Source organism: Trematomus bernacchii, unplaced genomic scaffold (genome assembly GCF_902827165.1).
Source record: "Trematomus bernacchii unplaced genomic scaffold, fTreBer1.1, whole genome shotgun sequence".
Taxonomy (NCBI): domain Eukaryota; kingdom Metazoa; phylum Chordata; class Actinopteri; order Perciformes; family Nototheniidae; genus Trematomus; species Trematomus bernacchii.
The window spans coordinates 17,501,783-17,513,584 of record NW_022987720.1 but is presented as its reverse complement, the minus strand read 5'-3'; the positions used below and the strand labels follow the sequence as shown (position 1 = coordinate 17,513,584).

At 40.3% G+C, this 11,802-nt stretch overlaps 2 protein-coding genes across 2 annotated transcripts; both read left to right on the top strand.

The window, feature by feature from the left end:
- The first annotated feature begins 456 nt into the window (after positions 1-456).
- On the top strand, positions 457-4,795 carry dnajb1a (DnaJ heat shock protein family (Hsp40) member B1a). Its single transcript, XM_034143966.1, has 3 exons — positions 457-1,030; positions 1,743-2,338; positions 2,440-4,795. The coding sequence occupies exons 1-3, from the start codon at positions 820-822 to the stop codon at positions 2,668-2,670; spliced, it is 1,038 nt and encodes a 345-aa protein (XP_033999857.1). The 5' UTR covers positions 457-819; the 3' UTR covers positions 2,671-4,795.
- Positions 4,796-6,237: 1,442 nt separating this feature from the next.
- gipc1 (GIPC PDZ domain containing family, member 1) lies at positions 6,238-11,294 on the top strand. The gene is made up of 7 exons (XM_034143956.1): positions 6,238-6,477; positions 7,182-7,736; positions 7,836-8,021; positions 8,228-8,408; positions 8,989-9,101; positions 9,214-9,295; positions 9,396-11,294. Exons 2-7 carry the CDS (start codon positions 7,245-7,247, stop codon positions 9,545-9,547), a joined length of 1,206 nt encoding a protein of 401 aa, XP_033999847.1. The 5' UTR covers positions 6,238-6,477; positions 7,182-7,244; the 3' UTR covers positions 9,548-11,294.
- The last annotated feature ends 508 nt before the right edge of the window (positions 11,295-11,802 follow it).

Sequence of the window (11,802 nt, the reverse complement as noted above, 5' to 3'; positions counted from 1 at the left end):
ATGTGCCCAACAAACTGAATATAGGTTGGGTAAGGTCAATCCCATTATTTCTGACTGTACTTACCTTATCTTTTTGTCATAAATGTAAGGGTTATAAATAACCCAGGTGGTGGGAAAAGTACTCAGTTACTTTACTTAAGCTACAGAATTGTAATAGTTAAACTTAAGTTACTTTCTCCTTCTGTAAACCCCTTTCCCTATGGAACAAAAAAGCAGCTCGACGTTATGACCTGCGCATGCGTACAAAATCAATATATTACTAAACGGGCCGATGCCAGATTCAGAAAGTAATGGATATATTCTAGACCCCCAAACAATGCCAGTATTAATCTGAAGAGTTGCTAGTGAGTGTTTTCGTGTCATTAACTTAAATGCAAAGACCAAACCTGAAACTTCTTGATCTCTGTTGTGGTTCAAGCGAAACCGGAAGTTGCTGGCAGTGAACCCTCTCGACTCGGTAGTGATGATGACACACATCATCATCAGCAGCAGCACCAGCCTCTTCCAGAAGTTTCCTCGCACAGTTTCCACATCGGTGGGAACACATGGGTGCTGCTGTTTTGAAGGGGTGTTTTATTTAATGTTAAGTTTGTGTAGTATAAGTTGAGTGACATCGTCTCGGTGAAGAGTAGGACGTTGTCTACGAACAGTGACTAGGGAAGCTAACCTTGACAGTTAGCTAGCCGCTAGTGTCCGCAGCAGGGACAGCTGTAACCTGGCCCTCAGTCGGGACCACTGGGTGTGATGTTGGCACTGGAGAGAAACTCAAGCGTCATGATGTTTTTTTTGAAGTGAAAGAAGAAGTGACCGGTTGTTGACATGGGTAAAGATTACTATAAAGTGCTAGGAATAGCCAAAGGTGCCACCGAAGATGAGGTAAAAAAGGCATACAGAAAACAGGCCTTACGCTTTCATCCCGATAAAAACAAGTCTCCTGGAGCAGAAGACAAATTCAAGGAGATAGCTGAAGCCTATGATGTCCTCAGTGATGCCAAGAAAAAGGACGTTTATGATCGCTTTGGAGAAGAAGGTAACTGAACTCACCACACAGCTTGCAAGTGATGCTGCAGTTGATTTCATACAACTTGTGATGTTAAAACCCACATAAAAGCATGCATTTGCTCTTGATCAATGTGTTATGTGTATGTGATGTCATAATGTGTCCTGATAACTGGTCATTGCTGCTTCTGGCATCTTGCTTCAGTCACCAGACTGTGTGCGTGTGTTTGTTTGTAGGCCTACAATAAGTTTGGCTGGAGAACATGCTGGAAACAACGAGTTCTTGCCTGTCAGTCTGTCACTGTAATGATAATACTGGTTTAACTGGCTCAAATACATGGGTTTTTATTTCTAGCAGCAAACAGTAGCTCTACTATCATTACTTTCTTGCAACTGTTTTCCCAACTGTCCTATCGTTATTTTAACTTTTGTTTTTTTAATTTAATACAATTTCGTTGGTTAAGTTGCAAAAGTGACTTACTAATAACTTTTCTACTAGAACCTGGCTGATACTGGATTCATTTAAGCAGATTCGTATTTTTAAATATAGTTTAAAAAGTCCTATGACATATTCCTATCCAATCTTCGATTTCAAACATAGACACATTTGTTGTGGTTCATGTGGTTATAAGAGAATCGTGGTAACGGTGACACCGCCTCTAAATGACCTCAAACACACTCAGAAATATTGGCCATTATCTTTTTTCTAACATAACCTCTATTTCCTCTGATGTTTGGTTCAGGATTAAAGGGTGCACCTGCTAGTGGAGGACACACTGGTCAAAGCTACAACTACACCTTCCATGGAGACCCTCACGCAATGTTCGCTGAGTTCTTCGGTGGCCGCAGCCCTTTCGATCATTTTTTCCCACAAAATGGGCACGATGACATGGACATCGACGACCCTTTTGGGCAGTTTGGCATGGGAAGAATGGGAGGCATGGGTGGCATGGGTGGCATGGGTGGCTTCCAAAGGTCCTTTAAATCCCAACAAGGTGGCCCCCGCAGAGCGCACGAGAAGAAGAAGGACCCGCCCGTCATGCACGAGCTGAAGGTGAGCCTGGAGGAGGTCTTCTCGGGCTGCACCAAAAAGATGAAGATTTCCCGCAAGAGACTGAATCCGGACGGCTGCACCATGCGCAACGAAGACAAGATTTTAACAGTCGACATCAAGCGCGGCTGGAAGGAGGGGACGAAGATCACCTTTCCCAAAGAGGGCGACGAAACTCCCAGCAACATTCCTGCAGATGTGGTGTTTGTAGTAAAAGATAAACCCCACCCGGTGTTCAGAAGAGAAGGCTCAGATATTATCTATCCTGCAAAGATATCCCTCAGAGAAGTAAGTGAACATTGATCATATTAAATATCAAAGGCTCAGAGATACGCACAAACATTGCTTGCTAATTAAGATGTTGATTATGATACATTGTTTTTCTCCAGGCGCTGTGTGGATGCACAGTCAACGCCCCTACACTCGATGGAAGGACCATCACTGTGTCCTCCAGAGACGTTGTCAAACCTGGGATGAAAAAGCGAATTGCTGGAGAGGGGCTCCCTCTATCCAAGTGCCCCGAGAAGAGGGGCGACATGGTCCTGGACTTTACGGTGAAATTTCCTGAAAAACTGGGCCAAAGCACACGAGATGCACTCAAGCAGATCCTTCCACCGTAACAAGTTAACATTTCCAGCAACACACTCCTCTGCTTTTTTGACCGGACATCTGAGGCTCAGGGCAGATTTGGTTCGCTCTAATGAGCGTCTAAAGACTTGGAAACTGACCGAGCAGCTTACATAAGGGTTTGTGTGTGCGTTCAGTGGAGGTTGATTAACAGGTTTACATCAAAATATATCACACATTTCAAACAAATTTGCAAAATGAAACGTGAATGAATACAAGTTCCATCCACTCCCTTTATGCAATTAGGAGAAAATGGGTTCAAAGAGATAAGCAGCAGAGCAGTCCGGGAACCATTTTACCTTTTCAGAAAAGGGTGCAACAGTAGGTCATTTAGAGCACCAGTCAAAGCTGAAAAACAGTATAGAAACTGGATGGAAATAACCCGTTTCTGTTTGTGTCCTGTATTAACGTGAGGAGGTATTACATCTGGCCTGTGTGGAGCCATTACTTTTAATCTGCCGCTTATTCTCAGCCCCTTTAGTGGATGTTGAACTTGCATGATTCATGTACGTCATCATTTATTTGCTAAATCTGTTTCCATTGCACTTTGTCAAATGTAGTTTTTATCTTCACACCATCTCTTTCAGCTGAGCCTAGCATTAAAATATTTTTTGCGGTAAATAGAGGAAAGTATATAGGATAAGTCTGTATGAAGAACACTTAAAAAGTTGTCATGTCAGGTATGGTTGCAAGAAGGACACTCAGTGTTTTTAAAGTAACAGTAGCAGTTTTTTGGAGTGTTTTTAAAGGAGCACGGAGCCCGCTGATTAACAATACCTCAGGTGCAGTGACGCATGCTTTTATGTGATTTGAACTACATTACCCAACAGGACATGAGTTCTGGTTGCCTTAATATCGAGTAAAGGCTAAAATACATCCTGAGAGGTGAAATCATTGGATCTGACCCTCGGTATTAGCACCAAAAATTACTTTTTGAAGGAGATCAGTGTTAGCCAGATGTAACTGATTAACGTTAAATAATATATATTCTTTGTCAATTTAGTGTTTTAGTTATCTACACTCTTTGTCACAGCAAACGGCAGTTTTTAGGGCCCGATCTCAAACTGACTTTAAAAATCCATCAATGTTCAACCGCCTATCACGAGTTCGGTTGCGTGGGTTTAAATTCCAGCAGAGGGCCCCAAACTTCCCTTTCTAGAAACATATAATAAAAAAATATGCACAACCTAAAAATGTGTAAACATTATAAATGTTCATTTAAATGTTGTCAGATTTCAGATTTAAGGTATCAAACGGCTATTGGGAAGGAAAAAATGGATCCCTAATGTTTACTTTAACAATACCTTGTTTATCCAGCTAATTACTTATATAAAACATTTGTGGGAAGACTTTTTGTGCCAAATAAATGTCCATATGTAGTTAAAATATGTCTGTCTAAAGTATGTTGAGAGCATGTGTATATCCTGTAACAGTATGTGTGACTGACAAAGCTTTACTGCACTCGTTCCCTTTGAGGATGCTTAATTTACAGTATGTATTATATTTTAGTTCCCTATGCTATGTTTGACTCCTACAGCCAGTGAGTTAGTTACACATTAGTCGTGTCCCGGCTAAATATTGCAGAGAACAAGATGTGAAAACAAACCCTTAAGGTTTAAAGGCCTGCATTAAATATTTTTGTTTGATTATTTTATCCCGTATCTTTTAATGATCCAGGATGTTTAGCTTCTGGAAATATGTAGTGAAATTCACTAAACTCTGCATTATTCAGCCCTGTTCACCTGGACTGTCTGACGGTGGAAGTTAGTCAATCAGTGTTGTTTATTTTCCACCTTCAGTATTTAGGTGTTGCCTGCTCCTGTGGGAGTTGTACGTTTCTTACATGTGGTTTAACATGAATGTAGAGATGTGTAATCTCTGTTTTTTTTCCTTGCAAACTTTTTTCTTTTTAGAGGCAAACAAAATGTGTAAGCATCATCTTGTTTTACCTCCTGTTTATGTTGTTTTTAAAATGCCTCAGGTTGGAATTCAAGATATTTTTATTTTTAAAGACAAAGCTTTTATGAATTGATATTGAGAGACATTTTCGATAGATCCTTCCTATGCTGTGATGATTTGCATTTCCACATTAAAAAGACTGGCAAGTATCTAATCAATTATGGCCTACGTGTTGTAGTTATTGAGAATGTTTTGCATCTTTTAGCTGAAAGGTGAGATTTTAAGTTATTAAGCTCCAAATGTGTTTTAGTCAACAATGTCTTGTGGAAAACTCGGATTCCATTTAAAAAAAAAAAACACTCCTCTTGCACCATTTTTCAGCCATTTACTGTAGAGTAAACTCAACATCTCTATTGTTTAATATTTTCATAAAAACCCATCTGATAACATTATTCTTGTGTTTCACAAAGATAACTACAGCAAAACCAACATTAGAATGTGAGCTTCATAAGCTACATTGGAGTTTATGACTGAAGCAGTCATGTACCACTGCCCTCTGGTGTTCAAGATGTACAACTACACTGACTCTTTTTACATGTATTCAGTACCATCATGTTCCCCCCTCATTATTTAGTTGAATCACAAAATGCATATGAAATCTAACATGGTACGGCCTTCATTAAAAGACTGGTTCAATTAAAGGCATTTCTTTAATTTGTTGAATCTTTTTATTCATGTAGAAAATGCATACAACCACATAATATGGCAAGTTGTGCATCATGAGGAGAATGGCCTTATCAAAAAATGGAGCTCGCATAATTGAATTTTAACCCAAAAAAGACTGTTGCATTCCTAGTTCTCTAGTGGCAAAACACTTAGCTTGTAATCAACACTAAAACGTGTGAGAACATATCTAACCTAGCCAGTTATGCATATCACACCAGAAAATATTGCTCAAAAGGAAGAAAGAAATATGAGAGATCTGTTGTTTATATTTCTTGATTACAGAATACCATAAACAGCTTTTGTGATACTGTGTCTTCAGAGGTGGGAAGTTACTAAGTACATTTACTCAAGTACACTTCTTAAGTACAATGTTGAGTATTTCCATGTTATGCTACTTTGTGCTTCTACTCCACTACAATTCAGAGGTAAATCGTGTACTTTTACTCCACTACATTTATTTTGTACATTTAGTTATTTTGGATTAATGATGTAACATATAAACACAAATGAAAAAGGACCTTTTGTTACACCTGGAGCAACATTCACAAGCTACCCTGCAGTATACAAAGTCATTCAAACTAGCTGCACCTTTAACAGCTTTGATAACACATTAATGCATCAACAATAATAAGCAAAACATATGATATCGGGAAATTGACAAATTTGCATAGTGAGTACTTTTGGTACTATAAGTATATTTTGATGCTAATACTTTTGTACTTTTACTTGATTAACCTTTTGAGTGCAGGACTTCTACTTGTAACAGAGTATTCCTACACTCTAGTACTTTTACTTTTACTCAAGTACAAGATCTGAGTACCTTTCCCACCTCTGTGTATCTTGCTTATTTCTTGATCTTGACAACTTGTATTCACGTTATAAGAACAATTCCTTTACTTAGAAACTGGGATTTACGAGTGAACCTGAATGCGGCATTGTTCCACCCCTGCTGGGCTGGCAGAAGCTAAAATCCTCAGCAGCAGCATACCGACACTCAGACACCACACCGGGATACCTCCCTAAAACCTGCACAGGCCGGGTCCACCTGTCAGCAGCGGAGCAGCAGAACACATTGGACTTCCTTTGCAAGAGGACATATTTTCTGACAACTCGCCCTAACCCCGTTAGCAGGCTAAGCTAGCAGGAAGAGCTAACGACAGTTGGCTAAAACTCCGGTAAGAACCACCATGTTTACTCCCTTATGTTCACACTTAGCGACCACAGTGTAGCTAGCTAGAAGTCCCCAGCTGTGCGAACAATTTAAGAAAATACCTCGCTTCTAAATTTGAAATTATCTGTCACTGATTTGATTAGCTTCCGTTTGTAGGAGCTACATGCTAAGTGGCTAGCTAATTGAGAGTTGTCAGTGTTTGTGTTGCTAGAAGATGAGTGGGAAATGTGCCTCACAGCTAACAGCTAAGAGCTCTGTGTGATGTTCTGACTGTCCAAGCTGAGGAAACGTTTTAATCTTTATAAAGAGCTAATGAGTGCTAATAAAAACCTACTTGATAAACTATGACAATGAGATGTAATGACACAGCGAGTTTGAATGAAATTGATGGGAAAACCCAGATGTAACTGCTTTGTAAATGTATGAAAGTGAAGGGTTGCTGTCCCTAATATTGCATATTGGTGCACTAAAATACCACTTCTAAAACATGCACAGCTCACACATATTGCAAGCATGTTTAAGGTATTCTGTATAGTATAGCATAGTATTCAAATGATTGTTCCTATATTCTAGTATTCTATGTGTCTTGGTTTTTGTGATGTGTTTTTTTCTTTCTAATTTCCTTTCTGCAACCGTTTTTATATATATACATATGCACCAATAGTGAAACTTACTTAGAATTAAACCTGATTCTGTATCTCTTTGCAGCTGAAGCCCCCCCCCCACAGCAGACTGTTGGACATGACAGGTCAGGCTATGTAAGCTGCTCTGATGTTTGGACTTGAACCTTCATTCAGAGCCTGGTTGAGACAGCTTTACAGCTTGTCTGGAGGACCACACTATAACTCTGACGTAAATCACCCTACGGACCTGCAGCTGGTTTGGCTGTTGGTCTGGATTGTAGCAGAACTCTCCAGAGCAGCGCCTCCCCTCTCCCCCACCTGCTCTCCCTGTATCACTACGATGCCTCTGGGTTTGGGAAGAAGGAAGAAGGCGTCCCCGTTAGTCGAGAACGAGGAAGGGGAGCCTATCCGCGCAGGTCTCCATGTGCCGGGCATGGAAGGCCTAGATGGAGGTGTGTTGGGGTTGGGAGAAGGGGCCACCTCTGAAGGTCTGCCCCCCCCACACAGCAGCATGCGACCTCGCCTCATCTTCCACACTCAGCTCGCTCATGGCAGCCCCACCGGCCGTATAGAGGGCTTCAGTAATGTGCGGGAGCTCTATGCCAAAATTGGTGAGGCCTTTGGGATACCGCCTGCTGAGGTAAGTCCTTCTGCTGATGTGATGGTAGTATGTATATACAGGTTTGCTTAATTTTACCAAAAAGACCTAATCTTACTCGTTTGTTGTGTTCCTCCACAGGTTATGTTTTGCACACTGAACACTCACAAGGTGGACATGGATAAACTGTTGGGAGGGCAGATTGGGCTAGAGGACTTTATTTTTGCCCACATTAAAGGACAGCGAAAGGAAATTGAGGTGTACAAAGGAGAGGATGCACTGGGGTTGACGATCACAGATAATGGAGCTGGCTACGCTTTCATCAAGGTGAGAAATGTTAAAATAGCAGAGAACATTGATTTTATTTCATTCAAGGATCCACAGGGGAAGGCATGCACCTGGACTATATTAGGGAATGTTTTCTGCACAGAATATTCAATGTGAATAGATTACACGAGACGGGGAGATAGTGCTGGACAGTGTATTGGATTTTTTTATTCAAACTTTTATATATATATATATTTTTTTTTTAGAGAATCCGCGAGGGGAGCGTCATCCACCAGATACAGGTCATCAACGTGGGCGATATGATAGAGTCGATCAACGGCCATCGCCTGATTGGATGTCGACACTATGAGGTGGCCAAGATGCTGAAGGAGCTGCCCAAAGGGAAGGAGTTCACCATCAAGCTCACAGAGCCGCTCAAGGCCTTCGGTAGGTGGCTAACAAGCTAACAAGCTCAGCACAACATGGGCCTTTCTTCAGGGCGTAGACTCTACGTAACAGGCAAGAGGCAGCAAAAACTGATAAATACACTGATTGAGAAAAGTCAAAATAATATTGGCATTACTCGCATGTTTTTATTGGAAAATGTGCATTTAAAATAAGGCCTAATTAACATTATCCAAATGGAATATCCTTTTATATGGACAGAATGAGATTAAGAATATTCATATTATAAGAATTATATATCTAGTCACCATACAATATTTGATAATTGAAAAATTATTAAATGTATTAATTAAGTTATTGCATAGATTGCTTGACATAGGGGCCCTTAATGCATATATAAAACAAAGTGATGCCTCTTGGGTCCATTTGCAAAGAATCCTAAATGACTTGCACTATATTTTTGGACTTACAGCTCCACTAACAATCTGCAATGTTCAGTGAGAGCAACATGAGATTGAGTTTAAAAAAAAGTATTAATTAATGGGGTGAGTAATGTGACGAGGCATGATGTTAAGCTCTGTACAAAGTGTTTTAAGGGTCTCTTATGAATCATTATTCATAGATATGATCGGGCAGCGGTCTGGAGGGTCCAGGTCAGGATCCGGGGTTCAGCTGGGGACCGGCAGAGGAACCTTGCGGCTGCGATCTAAAGGTCCTGCTACTGTTGAGGAGCTGGTGAGGGTTTTAACTATAACTAACTATAGACTGACACCAGCTCTCTGTGATGGTCAGAAAACAGAATCCTGTTGCATTGCCTGAGTCTCTGCTGTGTTTGTTTTCACCTCAGCCCAATGCATTCGAGGAAAAGGCCATTGAGAAGGTGGATGACCTGCTGGAGAGCTACATGGGCATCAGAGACAGCGAGCTGGGTGCGTGTGTGTTGTTGTCTCTACAGGTGTCGACATGAGTATATGTCACTTGTGTGTGTGTGTGTGTTCACTAACTGTTGTCCTCTCTCCGTCTCCTCAGCGGCGACCATGGTGGAGCTAGGAAAAGACAAGAAGAACCCTGATGAGTTTGCAGAGGCTCTAGACGAAACCCTCGGGGACTTTGCATTCCCAGACGAATTTGTTTTTGACGTATGGGGTGCCATCGGCGATGCTAAGGTTGGGAGAGTGTAACCTCAGAAAGTAACGGAGCAGAACAACCTTTGTGTGTGTGACACCCACAACATTCAGCACTACTAGGAAACACAACACTACCGTCATGAGTTTGTTTTTATTTCAGTGTATACTATTTTTAATTTAGAGTGCACTCTTTTGGGACTCTGCCTAGACAAAGAGGATAATGGCAGTCAATGGGAGAAGAAGGAGGACTGCAATGACTTCCCAAGTGCTTTTATTTGTCTTCCGGCTTTTTCCAGAAACAAGCATGATGATGAGCGCATCACATGAACCTGCATGTTGTTGTTGTAGTCGCTGTCAGTGGAACAAGTACAGCACACGTCTCCAATATGGGAGAAAGACAACTAAGTAGATATTTGATACTTTAACAATTAGATTTGTTTTCACACTTTGCACTGTGTTGCACCGCGCTGAAAACCAACAACAGACGTGAATAGAGATTGCACTGTACAAGGAGTCCTAAGTTACAGTGTCCTCAACCACTCGCTGTTACTGTTGAGGGTCAGTTTTAAAAGCATGTTTTATTTTTATCTTCATAATGAATTCTGCTGGTTTTATGTCTGTTTTTTTCTCGCAAAAAGGGTCATAGTGATGTGTTACTAGCCGACTAAAAGACCAGTGGTGTTCGTTCACCTTTAACACACTCCATGCTGTAATGAAGCTAACTGCAGCAAACTACATTTTTATTTTAATACGTTTGACAGTGTTACAGAAAATCAGTGTAACAACCTTTTTTTATGAAGGTGAGAAGGTTCAAGGTTTGTTGTTGCGTCTACTTATTTCTTTTATAGCTAGTGTTTTTATATAAAGTGATGTGATGTCTATTTTGAAACAGGGTTTGTGTAATGAATGAACAATTTGATCTTGTGACGCAACTAGCTCATTCTGAAGCATTACAGAAGGCAGTATTAAAAACGTGTGAAATTGAGTAGTAATTTGGTAAAGGTACAACTCACCCATGAATCAAAATACATTTTTCTTAACATCTTTCCTTAAGCGATATTTATCCATCTAGATTATTTTTGTGTGATTTGCCCAGTGTTTTAAGTATCAGAACATTCTTTATTGTGCTGAAAGCGCCAAAAAATACATTTGGAAAAACTCACCAGCGATGGCTCTTTCCCGAAATATGACCTATCTATTTGAGGAAAATCTACAGACCTAGTTGGGAGCAGTTTCATCCGGGGACTTTTTTTTTGTTGGCAGACCTACACCAATATTTCCAAACACTGGGCATCTAGCACTTTTACATTCTGGATTGATAAATAGCACGACAAGTTAAGAAGAGAAATGTATGTTTTTGATTGTGAGGTGACCTGACCCTTTTAAGAAATAAAAGTCCTTCATTTCTTCTAATCTCGTGCAGGCTTTTGTTAGAAGTATCTATTCTGGTGCTGAAAAATGAAGTATCCCCTCATTGGAGAAGTATCCCCTCATTGGAGCAGAATCATTCAAAAACTATTTCATCAGTGACTAGTGTGGTTTATAGAGTGAAAACAACAGGCAATGCAGCACCAACTACTCAGCGTAGGTAAACATGTCTTTCATTTTTTTTTTGTGTTAACCTTTTCAGTATTCCCAAATGTATGAAACAATTTTCTCATTTTTGTTCCACTCTTCAGAGTTAATGAATATCTAAATGTAATGAAACTGATGCTAGAACACTGAAACACTGACACATTATTTTGTTGGCTTTGTATAACACTGTTGTCAATGTTTAATTATAATGCAATAATAACATCGACATGGCGGTTTTCCTTCTTTTTGGTCTTTCCTAAGTACTCCTGTGTTATGCTGTCACAAAATAATGCTGTGTGTAAATGTTTTCACAACAGTCACAGAAAACCCCCCCCTCTTTGTTTGCACCGCTTCACTCCTTTCCTCCTGAAATATATATGACATGTAACTATGAATCTCTTTAGGTGTCAGCAGGCCATCAGAGGCAATGTAATCAAATACACCTAAGTAAACCTGATAGGGCGGGTTCAACTCTAGGCCTCCGTCCCAGTTCAACACAAAATAACCTTTGCAGTAGATTATAAATATTGCAAGAAAGTTTATACTGCTATTTCCAGTTCCCATTACCCTCTCAAATCCCTGCTGCCCCACTGATATACCTTGTGTCTTTTATTCCCTTTTTCATGGATAAATAGAGCACTTTCAGCAGCATTCACGTTTTCATAAGAAGAAAAACATGCCTTTTTGACTCAGCTGGAGACAGCCCAGTTATATAAAGCTCTGTTGTGGCTGGC